The 12,858-nt window shown below is 39.8% G+C and overlaps 1 protein-coding gene across 3 annotated transcripts in view; it reads left to right on the forward strand.

The window, feature by feature from the left end:
* NCOA2 (nuclear receptor coactivator 2) overlaps positions 1–12,858 on the forward strand; it is a 262,494-nt gene that overhangs the window by 211,605 nt on the left and 38,031 nt on the right. For all 3 annotated transcript variants that reach the window (XM_054017501.1, XM_054017500.1, XM_054017499.1), the window contains one exon: positions 1,789–3,058. In XM_054017501.1, coding sequence (XP_053873476.1) covers positions 1,789–3,058 — 1,270 coding nt within the window. The remainder of the gene's footprint in view (positions 1–1,788; positions 3,059–12,858) is intronic.

Below are 12,858 nucleotides of genomic sequence, written 5' to 3' on the forward strand. Positions count from 1 at the left end.
GTGTGACTACTAGAGCATGCTTTGGGCGCACAAAATATGTCACTTTGCAAGACTGGCAGTCACATCACCTGATCATGTTGGTGCTTGGAGTAATGATTTCACAACCACACACTCTGATGCAAAATACATTAATATATGGCATCCTAATTCCAAAGCATTGCCTCCAAAACCTGAGAGACAAGTCAACAGTATTGAATTCAAGAGTAAATAATCACTGAGCCTATCACTTCAAAAATAAATTATGAATTAGGTCATTAAAGTTACTTGTATATTGTGTCATATTCAATGTACAACTGTTAGTCAGTCAGGGTTTTTCATCACTGTGCTGTTTCACTGCATATCTATGTTACTACTTGTTTAGGGAGAAGAATACAGCTATAAATCTAATTCAAACTGAAACAATTTTATGGCAGTTATGGATTTGGGAATTGCACTCACCTCACTGAAAACTGCTATTTAACAACTTGAAACGTGTTTTGTTTGGATTAGTATTTCATGAGTGTCTGCCAAAGTTGTAAATTAAGGAAGAATTGTCAGGTCAAAAATTATACATTTTGGTATAGCAAGATAGGCTTTAAATATCCTTTCAGTTTTTACTATTTATGTTGTTTACTTCCACTTAGCTAATAAAAATAGCTACGGGTTGGTTTGTAGTCAGCTTCTCTTCCTGGTTCTCATGCGCTAGCACTGCAAGGTTTGAATGTTTGGCTGAAGTTCTTACACCAGGCAAATACTGCAAAGGAATGTTTAAATCCAAACAAAAATGCTTATATGTTAAACTAAAAAGTTAATGAACACACTTCCATTAATATTTGTTCTTGAAAACCCAGGTGGTTTGGGTTTTTTTGTTGGTGTATTCCCCCCCCCCCCCCGAATCTAAATTTTTTTGATCTAAACTACCTGACAGTGTCCCTTTTAAAGCTCTGAGAGCTTGAAAAAATGTCTGATTTAACAAGCTTAATTTTTACAACAGAAGAATAAAAAACCTTGCATTCTCACAGAATATAATTAGTCTACATTTTACTTAGCTGTTCTTTAAAGAACTTTTTCCAAGTTTCCTTTCTCTCTGTCTGCTGCTTTTTTCTACCCTCTTCTGTGATATGAGCTCCACCTTGCATATGAAAAATCTGTCCAGAACCGGAATGGTGGCACACTCGTCTCATTCTGAATTTTTTTCCAGTAGTTTTCTTGGCTCCCATACTTGGAGCAGCTTAGACATTTCTGGCAGCTCACTGATGTGACTTTTTAAACTTGCTTTTCACTGGGAGCCTAGCTGGCAAACACCACAGAAGCTTCAAGCCTATGGCAGGGTTTGTTCACAGAAGTTCATAATTCTGGTGACCAGCTGGCCACAGCTGTCCTATAAATATGTATTTAAATAAATACAAATATAACTATGTATTTCTAGGACATTTTTTTAAGGAAGTGAAATTAAGAAGTTGAAACCTCCCTCAGTTATGGAAGGTAACTCATTCTGTATTGAGGGAAGAGATATATTGGGTATATAGAGAGATTGTAATTGTAACCTATCTACTTTTATCTACTGTTTGTAATTTAACTGAAGTGTAATTTTTTTTTCTTTTAAACCATAGATGTATTAATAAGCTACTGAAAAACATACTGTAGTTGTTCATTGAAAACTGTGCATGTGTAGCAATGCTGGTAATTGTAGATTTTTAATTGCAGGTCTGCTCTCATATTTTTAAGAGATTTTAAAATGTAATTGCAACTTGTAAGATCTCTTTCGTTTTAGCTAATAGACTGTTGTTTTTTCCCTTCACGGTACAGAGAGCAAAATGTCTGTGGAATGAATCAGGATTTGACTGGACAAACAATGGGGAAGACATTGAACCCAATTAGCTCCAGCAGCCCTGCCCATCAGGCCATGTGCAGTGGGAACCCAGGTCAGGATATGACCATCAGTAGCAATATAAATTTTGCCATAAATGGCCCAAAGGAACAAATGGGCATGCCAGCAGGCAGGTTTAGTGGTTCAGGGGGAATGAACCATGTGTCAAGCATACAAGCATCCACTCCTCAGGGTAGTAACTATGCACTAAAAATGAATAGTCCCTCACAAAGCAGCCCTGGCATGAACCCAGGGCAGCCAAACTCTATGCTTTCCCCAAGGCATCGTGTGAGTCCTGGAGTGGCAGGAAGTCCTAGAATTCCACCCAGTCAGTTTTCCCCTGCAGGAAGCTTGCATTCACCTGTGGGAGTTTGCAGCAGCACAGGAAATAGCCATAGTTACACCAACAGTTCCCTAAATGCACTTCAAGCCCTCAGTGAGGGTCATGGAGTTTCTCTAGGGTCATCGTTGGCTTCACCTGACCTAAAAATGGGTAATTTACAAAATTCCCCCGTTAATATGAATCCTCCCCAACTGAGCAAAATGGGAAGCCTGGACTCTAAAGACTGTTTTGGACTTTATGGGGAGCAATCAGAAGGTACAACTGGACAAACAGAGAGCAGCTGCCATTCAGGAGAACAGAAAGACAGTAATGATAACAATGTGCCCCAGGTTATCAGTGGTGAGAGGCCTGATGGACAGAACAGACTGCATGATGGCAAAAGCCAGACAAAGCTCTTACAGCTGCTGACCACCAAATCTGATCAGATGGAGCCTTCACCCTTGTCAAATTCTATGGGAGATGCTAACAAGGACTCCACCGGAGGCTTATCTGGTTCTGGTTCAGCACATGGAACCTCGCTCAAGGAGAAGCATAAAATTTTGCACAGACTCTTGCAGGACAGCAGTTCTCCTGTAGACTTGGCCAAACTTACAGCAGAGGCCACAGGCAAAGAACTGAACCAGGAGTCCAATAGCACAGCTCCTGGTTCAGAGGTGACTGTTAAACAGGAACCAGTGAGTCCCAAGAAGAAAGAAAATGCACTACTTCGTTACTTGCTAGATAAAGATGATACTAAAGATATTGGTTTACCGGACATAACCCCAAAACTGGAGCGGTTGGACAGTAAAACAGACCCTTCTAGTAGCACAAAGTTAATAGCTATGAAGACAGAAAAGGAGGAGATAAACTTTGAGCCTAATGAACAGGTAAGAAGTCTCTTGGATAAATTTGATAATTCATTCTTACAAGGGTGATGTTTCTGTGTAAATCAGATGTTCTAATCTAGCATTTCTTCCCTTTTCCACCGTTTCCATAGCTCCATTGAGAGTGTCGGTAGCTTAGTAGGTAAAGCATTTTTTCCCTGAGTTCCAGTCTTGGCTCCAAATTGGTGGTATTTACCCAAATGGGTTAATAGGTTGTGATCATCACTCTTCTAGGGAGAACAGACCAGTGGTGTGAATGCGGCTGAATAGCAAGCAGACTGAATTACAGCAGTGACCATTCAAAAGTCAACATGTGCAAACATTTACCACATACTGATAGCTAAGGTGCTCTGATACCTAAAGTGCTCTGCAGGAATAATGACACTGCACTAAAAAGGTATCTCATCTATACAAAGGCCTGGTCCCCACTAAGCCCCCACTTCGGACTAAGGTACGCAAATTCAGCTACGTTAATAACGTAGCTGAATTCGAAGTACCTTAGTCCGAACTTACCGTGGGTCCAGACGCGGCAGGGAGGCTCCCCCGTCGATGCCGCGTACTCCTCTCGCCGAGCTGGAGTACCGGCGTCGACGGCGAGCACTTCCGGGATCGATTTATCGCGTCTAAACCAGACGCGATAAATCAATCCCAGAACATCGATTGCCTGCCGCCGGACCCTCCGGTAAGTGTAGATGTACCCTTAGAATAGGGGGAAGCTGTGATACCTTGAATTAATTCTTAGCACATGCTTATTTATACTTCTCACATCTAGAATGAATGCTTTCCCAAAGATATGTTTGCAGGGCTCATTCAGACATTGCCTTGTTGTTGCTTGTACTGAATGTGACCTGTAGATGAGACACAAAACAGAAGGACTTTCCTTGTTCAACCCCATTAGTTTTTAACTCAAAAAGCTCTAAAATTCAACCATCAGTTCCTTTCTTAGTTTCTCAGGGCAGTGATCATTTCTTCCTGTGTATGCACAGCACTAGCACTGATCCTGATCATGGTTTCTGAGTGCTACTCAATCCAAATAAAAATGCCCAGGAGTAAAGTAGATGGGTCTGTACAGGAGTAAAGTAGATGGGTCTGTTCAAAACAGAAGAATACACTTTATTGGCTTCTGTGCGTGGTTCACTTCCCAGAAATATCCTGTACAGTGGCAGGAGTGGCAGTCAGAATCATTCTGTTTTCACTGCTCCGTGGACATAATGACACTGCACAAAAGGTAAACCCCTTTAATATGTTTTATTTATTTATTTATTTTAAAAATGGGTTATCGCAATAACAGCTCTGGCACAGCGCAATTCCTGGGGAATTAATGACTAGCTTGGGTTAATGATCCATAGCTTCAGCCTGTGCCATCAACTCTCCCAGCTGGTCATTAATCCCTCGGCAATGCTTTGTGCCTCAATCCTTACTCTGTAAATCATGATCAGTTAAGAAATTATGTAGACCTGCATGACTCTCTCAAACTCGTGTTTTTTTTCCTTTTATATTGTGCATATTTAATTTGATTCTTAGGTGTGGATTTGTTTGCTTGTTTGCTTGCTTGTTTTTGTGGGGAATTCTAGTCTACCATTTCCCCCCACCTGATTTTGGGGGATAGACCGCATGTCCTAAGCCTAAACCACTGCACACCATCTGCTGTGTCAGCAGATTCTAACCAATAGGCAGTTCTAGAGAAAAGGTAATAATCATGGAACACAGCAGCCAAAAATGCTATTACAGCAGGGCACTATCCCACTGTTCAGAGCACATACAACTAAGCATTTTCTAAGCCGCCTTTATTTCTTTTGCTTGGATAAGTCTTGACAGCTGCTACCATCCCTGAGGAGTGACTATAATTTTTCAATCCTTCGTACCCTTCAGGAGGGAAACTGAGCCAAATTATACTAATTTCCTTAGTGATTAATCCTCGGGCCTGGATGTTAATGCAGTTCTCTATACAGCTAATATTCTGTAATGCCTTAAATATAGCTAGAATGGGAGCAATAGGATTCTAAATGAGAACTTAATACTTCATTAGGTTAGAAAAATCATGGATGTACAGAATGTTAAAACCAAATTGACAACAATAAACCACTTCAAATGTACCGAACCAAATTCTCTTCTTAGTTATCCCAGTGGAAATCTGGAGTTATTCACTGAGGTCAATGGAATTATGTCAGATTTACACTGGGATGCAAGGAAGAACTTCCAAGTTTCAACTAGCACAAGAATATACCATCTGGTAGTCGCTAGAAGAATTATTTGAGTGTTTATGCCTGATGCTCTTAAAAGAGGTAATAGGGTACTGTCATGGTTCCCGGTTGCTATCCTTTCCACTAATTAAAATTTCAGTTTCATATATTCAATGGTGAATGTATATATTTTGTGGAGAGGAAATTGCTTAGAGACTTGTGCTAGGTATCCATCCACTAAATTTAAATGTGTAAATATACTAACTTTCAGTGAAGAAGTTTAAGTTTCAGTATTGCCAATCCCAAGTGTTCAAAAATACGTCAGGGTCCAAAAACTCTTGAGACTTTTAAAAATAATAAATTTTGGAATTTTTTTCCTTTTGGTTTTTCAGCCTACAATATTCATGTTTTCAAGCTCTTCTCCACAGCCATAGGAGCTAGAAACTTCTTTTTTTTTTTTTTTTTTTTTTTTAAATAATAGTGAAAGCGGAGATTCTCAGTCACATGACTACCAGAGCTGAGGCTGTAAGAAAAACACCAAATGTTGCAAGACTCATGAAAAAATCATGAGCTGGCAATACTGAAGTTTAGTTGAGTGGCAAGTAAGGAGATGTCAAAAATACCCTAAATGGCAGCAGTTGTTTTGTAAGAACGCTGAATCCCTGAAGATTTTTTTTTTAAAGATAATTTCAAAACCTTATTTAAGACTCTGTGAAACCCTGACCAGAATAACCAAGTGAAATCCAGCATTGAGTAGGAAAGGAAGTGGTGATGAGTATAGAACAATGTAAGCATTTATCTAACTGCAAGCCAGTACCCTATATAAATAACCACTTTATCCCAATTATAAAATCACTGAAAATATTTTAGCATCAAAAACTTTTCAGCTTTGGAAAACAGTTTCTCACAGGAAGTGCTCATTACCTAAATTTAGATCAAAGCTGGAACTATTTAATACAAGACTAGGACACAGACTCTTGTTCTAAATTCTTCCATCCTCCTGTGTCGTTTCCCTCCCCCTCTTCTTCCTCCTTTATATGTATTTATATGTATATGTATATATATTCCTCCTTTGTGCTTTTGTTACCTACTGTGCAGGTTTATTTAAGATTTTCCCCACAAAGGGATGTTGTATTTTTAACTAATTATTCATTTCATTGTGCCATGTCACAGGAAGTTTTTAAGCAACCCCATAAGAGAGTGGTTTCTGGGTAAGGGGGAGTCTTTGTGTTCTGATGCAAAAAGAGCCATTACGTTTTCTCCTTTTATTTTTAGTGTAACACTTTCTGAACAGGAAATGCTTTGAAGTGCACCACCATACTAAAAATAGCATTCTTCTAGGTAGTGTGTTTAAACGTATACGTCTACTGAGCCCAGCAACTGACAGGAAACCTTTCTCAAATAGTGGAAAATATTTCCAGTGTCTATATACCATTTTTCCCTCTCAATGTGATGATGATTATCTTACCCATACACTATTAAATGGCCTGCAATTCCAATTTAAGCAATTATGGGAGGTGAGTGAGAAAAGAAGACTTGTTTTCTAAAACAAAAGGTTTTCATAAGGCATCATTTATTGTTACTGAGTAGCATTAGGTGTTTAGACAGTTCTCTTGTTTCTGTTACTAGATATTTAAGACACAGACAGGTCCAAATCTGGAGGAATGTAGACAGAAAATATCCTGGCAATGCTAGGAGCTGTAGATTATATCCATATAGGTGACCTAAGGTTTAAACTATACAAATGTCAAAATATGAACACTTTTCCATGAAAATGAAAACAGAATTTAACTAGAAATGTTGTACTTTGGGTATATGAGCAATATTTCCATAATCCGTGATTAAAAAAAAGAAACAGTTTGATTAGCTATATTATTGGAACTGAAATAATGTATTAAAGAGATTTTGCTTATATCATAAATATGACTACATTTTTCAGCATCTGTCTTGGTGTTTGTTTCATATTTACCTTATCAAGTCCCTCAAATAATCTGAGGACAATGTTTAAAATGCTACAAAGGAGTTAAGATAGTTGCTAATTACATCTATATGTGTGTGACTAAAACTGCTCATTACAAATTTTTGATGAGCCCCTGAAAAACAAGGTGATTATATAATGCCTATTTGCTATTGTAACTAAATATGCAAAGATCTTCAAATATTGTTTTAAGACTGTGTCCTTCAGTAACAATTGATTTTTTCAAGATGCACAAAGGTGCTTTGCATTTATAAAATACCTTTCATGATATATGCTCAAAGTGCTTTGAAAAGAAGAAAATGAGGCACGCAGGAGTGAAGTGGCTTATCCAACATCACACAGTAAACCACTGGCATACATATAGGAAATAGAACCCTGGTCACCTATTGTAGTCCCCTATTTTAACCAGTGGACCACATTGTCTCTCCCTACTGCACATACTAATCAGCCAAAATAACTTGTCTCTCTTTTTATATAGATATTGTACTTATGTAGTCTCCATCACTAGTATCAGGAAACCTCACAAACATTGACAAATTGATCATCACAAGGCACAGAAAGAGATCACACAGGAAGTCTGTGGCAGGGCCAGGAACTGAGCCCAAAGCTTACAGTCCCAGTCCTCTTCCTTAACCAAAACCATCCTTTCTCCTCTTGGCTGCAACTATTGAAGAACATTTTGCTTCAGTTTCAAACTTTTAAATCTTTAAAGGGGAGCCTCTCCTCTCTGAAACCTATTACTTACAGCTTTGCAAACCTATTTCCAGCCTTACTTAAGATCATTCTTCTGGTAGGATGTGAATTATAGGAGATGAGGTTAAAAAGATTAACATGCCACCACTAGAAAGACAGAAGACAGCAAACCTGACATAGGATTTAACGGTTAGGGACAAGTGGTGCCAGTGCAATACTGTTGTAATCCTGTCACAATGTGGAGATCCAGGCACAGCATCAATCTGGAATAATGCGTTACTATTTTTCCTGTGACCTGAGAAAACCCTCAATGAAACATAAATATCTTCAATGGCAGCATACATGCTTCCCTTCCTGGTTGGTCCTGCAGTTGTCATCATTATAGGCCTATGACCTAGTCTGTTCCTATGGAAAGGATTGTGTTGCCACAAATTTTACATTGTTACTTCATGGCAGGCCCAGAGGATCAAAAGATGGAGGAGATAGAATGTGAGGGACCCAGATATTTGATTAATCTAGCAGTGACTTTTGTGAGTAGGAAATGAGGTAAAAGATAAAAGAAAAAGATACAGTAAATACTGTACATGTAAAGCTTTTAGTCTTAACCCTTAGAATGCTGACAAGCCCAGAGGTGTTTTACATCTTCTGGAGCTTGTCTACATGGGACATTCAGGAAATTTAAGACAAATTAACTCATGCACATTAACTTCATAGCATTAAAGTGCATTAAACCTCTGTGTGGATGCTGTCATTCAGAAGTAAAGTGGCCATAGTTTTCTGTAGTTTGAGGAGATTTAAGATCATCTGAATGAGAGTATCAAAAGAGGTATTTCCAGTAGAGACAGGAAAATATCATTATACAGTACAAGGCAATATCATTATACAAGGCACTGGTGAGACTTCATCTGGAATACCGTGTGCAATTCTGGTCTCCCATATTTAAGAAAGATGAATTCAAACTGGAACAGGTGCAGAGAAAGGCTACTAGAATGATCTGAGAAATGGAAAACCTACCTTACGAGAGGAGACTCAAAGAGCTTGGCTTGTTTAGCCTAACCAAAGGAAGCCTGAGGGGAGATGATTGCTGTCTATAAATACATCAGAGGGATAAGAACCAGGGAGGGAGAGGAGTTAAGAGCCAGTGTGGACACTAGAATAAATGGGTATAAACTCGCCATCAACAAGTGTAGGCTTGAAATTAGGTGAAGATTTCTAACTATCAGAGAAGTGAAGTTCTGCAACAGCTTTCCAAGGGGAGAAGTGAGGGCAAAAAACTTAACTGGCTTCAAGACTGAGCTTGATAAATTTATGGAGGGGATGATATGATGAAACTGCATGCAATGGTATGCTAGCAGCAAATATTTCTAGTGGCCAGTGATGTAACATTAGATGGGGAGGGCTCTGAGTTACTGTAGAGAATTCTTTCCCAGGTTTCTGGCTGGGGTGTCTTGTCCACATGCTCAGGGTCTAACTGATCAACATATTTGAGGTCAGTAAGGAATTTTCCCATGGGTCAGATTGGCAGAGACCCTGGGTTGTTTTTTGACCTTCCTCTGCAGCATGGAGCACGGGTAACTTGCAGGTGTAAATGGTGGATTCTCTGTAATTTGAAGTCTTTAAATCATGATTTGAGGACTTCAGTAGCTCAGGCAGAGGTTAGAGGTTTATTACAGGAGTGGGTGGGTGGGGTTCTGTGACCTGCAGTGTGCAGGAGGTCAGACAGATAATCATGATGGTCCATTCTGGCCTTAAAGTCTATGAGTGTGAAGTTAAAATGTGTTCTAACTTATGCCTATAACGTCACAGCTTTAGTTAATTCATCTTAACTTTCCTGAGTGTCCCCATATAGACAAGCCCCAGGGACTCACTAGGTTCCTGGCTTGCAGGGAAGTATGCTAGGGAATGCTGTGTAAGAAAGGAAGGGACTTGAGTTAGGACTCCTGGGCAGGATCAATCCCACCCCCAACCCAGTTTATCTTCTTACTCTGCTCTGCCTACCCCGCTGCTAGACCCTTGCTTCCCTGTGACTGGGGTGGAGATTTCCTGGTAGAGATCAGAAGCAGCTCTGTTCTAAAGTATAAGGCAGGGAAAGAAGTCTGGCTGTTGAGGATCAGGCAGACTCCTGCATGGGCTGGAGGCAGGATCGAAGCATTGTATTCCAGAGTTTAGAGAGTGTAGAAATGCAGAAGGGAAGTGGTGCAGCTGGTAGAAGAAATGGTGAGAGAGAGAACAGAGAGAGCCAAGTTTTCTTAGCTCCACAGCCTTCATTTTATGAGTGTATGCATCCTTGGGTGTAAGTGAACACCCCTAAATCATCCCCCACAAAGATTCTCCCTCCTTCCCAACCTCACTCCCCAGTCATTTGTCTTTTCTGTGTCTTTTAACTTATAACCTGTTTGGGATAGAGACTTTTTACTTTTGTATGTTGTTCAGCAATGAGCATGTTGTCTATGCTAAACAAATAATTAACAAATACACCTCCACCCCAATATAACGCTGTCCTCGGGAGCCAAAAAATCTTACTGCATTATATCAAATTTGCTTTGATCCGCCGGAGTGCGCAGCCCCGCCCCCACGGAGCACTGCTTTACCGCATTATATCTGAATTCGTGTTATATCGGGTTGCGTTATATCAGGGTAGAGGTGTAGTCACCTTTATGGTTTTAAGGAACAATATATTTTAAAGTTCCTCCCAGCATGAAAATCCCAATTTTTTAAAAAGGCCCCTATTGGCGGCTTTCACATGATGGTGGGGGAAATATGATATTGGCCTCATGAATGATGAGAAGAAATGGCCTTGTTGCCCACGGCAGACAAGAGGGGAACCACAAAAACGTTGACTATGAAATATTTAGGGTCTGATCCAAATTCCATTAAGATAAATGGAAGGACTTAGCAGGGGTTAAAGTTGATACAATAGTGCTTATAGACCAATATATTTTGAAACTGTTTAAATGCTTAAGATGAAATAGCATCTATTTTTACAAAAGAAACATTGGTATTAGTGGAGTAGATGAAAACAAAGTTAATTTCAGCTTTGGAACACTGTTCATCCATACAGTACTGTCTGGAAAGGTGCTTTGTAAAATACTTGTGACCATTTTTAAGTATGACTGGGTTAGTACTTTGTGGGGTTTAGTGTCATTGTTTTGTTGTAAAGATAGGTTTTCTGTACACAGTTTGACTCTCTTGTGATCATCAGAGCTGTATCAGGAACAGCCAGGGCCGGCTCCAGGCACCAGCTTCTCAAGCAGGTGCTTGGGGCGGCCGCTCCGGAGAGGGGCGGCAGGTCCAGGTATTCGGCGGCAATTCGGCGGACAGTCCCTCACTCCGCCTGGGAGTGAAGGACCTCCTGCCGAATTGCCGCCGCAGATCACGATTGCGGCTTTTTTTTTTTTTTTTTTGGTTTTGGTTTTGGTTTTGGCTGCTTGGGGCGGCCAAAACCCTGGAGCCGGCCCTGGGAACAGCACTTTTGAAATTGTTGTTACATAGGGAGTTTAAGGTGTGCCTTGTACCCTACCTAAAGTTCAAACTAGGCCACTAACGAAGTAAATTGAGTACAGAATTAAAATCAGTGGAGAAATCCTATGAAAGGCAGCCAATTAGAGATTTTTTGCACCAATTTCTTCACATGTGGTGCCATTTGAGGGTGGATATCAAAGGGTTTTTGTACACATGTGAGGGGAGAATTTGGCTCTAACAGTAGTGTCTTGTTTTTATCTTTGAAACTGGCCTGGTAATTCTGAAACCTGTTCTCAGTTAAAAGTGAAAATAAAGCAGCAACACTGATTACACTACAACAAAAAGGGGTAGTTAGCTAGTTGCGTTGTTATAAGACATCTGTTATCATTGGCCTTTCCTTACCAGGTTTTTCGTTGCCTCTTCCTCAGGGGAAATGAAAATATCTTCTAGGGAAGAGTGACATTTTGTGACTAAATTGGATCCAATGTTTTCATCCCAAGCTTTTGTTATGCCTGTTGTATAACCCAGAATTATAGTAGCCAGAGTATTAAAAGAACAAAAATACAACTTGCACATGCAAAACTTTCCCCCCGGTTTACAAGAATTTTATTTAATGAAGGCCATATGTCTTAATTCCCCTGTATACTGTATCATCCTTCTGATATTTATGATGCCCATCATTGCTCCCTTCATGACTCTTTCAACCTTCTCCCCCCTGTCCCTAAATTCATATAAAATGCAGGTTCTAAAATCAACTTCCTTGCCTGCCCCATATTTGTATCTCTTCATCAACTTCCTCCATAACAAGTTCAAGGCTCTTCAGAGCTCTTCCTTCCTTACTAATACTCCATCTCTTATCACATTGCTCCCCACCCACTCAGCCAGTCCAACAGTGCCAGCCTTGACCACGCTCCTGTCTATATTTCCCAAATTTGACACCCCCCCTTCTTTCACACCACTCCTTTTGTGTGGATCATGCTCTCTGAACTGATCTATAAGGCTATGGGTGGAAATTGGAGGAGGAGACGGTAGTACTTTGTGATTCACCTACAAGAAATCTAGGAATAAGTGTATAGGCTCACAATTTAGAGGAATAGTAAGGGAGGAAATATTACATTAAGAATTGTATATAAAAGGTGTGTGTGTGTGTGTGTGTCTGTCTGTCTGTCTGTCTGTCTGTTTTTGTATTCCCTTCAAATGACTGCAGTGACTGAATCTGTATTCTGTGTTTGTACAATACCTAAGAAAGGTCCTGATCCTGGGAGAAGCCTCGTATATATGTTGTGATACAAAATATATCCAAAGATTTTAAAGTATCCAGTGGTGAAAATGCTAGAATAGGAGGTCATAATTTTTAACAATTTTCAAAGTTTGTGTGTGAAGAATTTTAACTACATATGTTTAAGGATGGAAGAGAAGGAGTTAAGCAATGCTAAAATCGATGAAATGGACACCTCCAAGAAAAACGCACTGTTCAACTTTTATGT

Source organism: Malaclemys terrapin, chromosome 2 (assembly GCF_027887155.1).
Source record: "Malaclemys terrapin pileata isolate rMalTer1 chromosome 2, rMalTer1.hap1, whole genome shotgun sequence".
NCBI classification, from domain to species: Eukaryota; Metazoa; Chordata; order Testudines; family Emydidae; genus Malaclemys; species Malaclemys terrapin.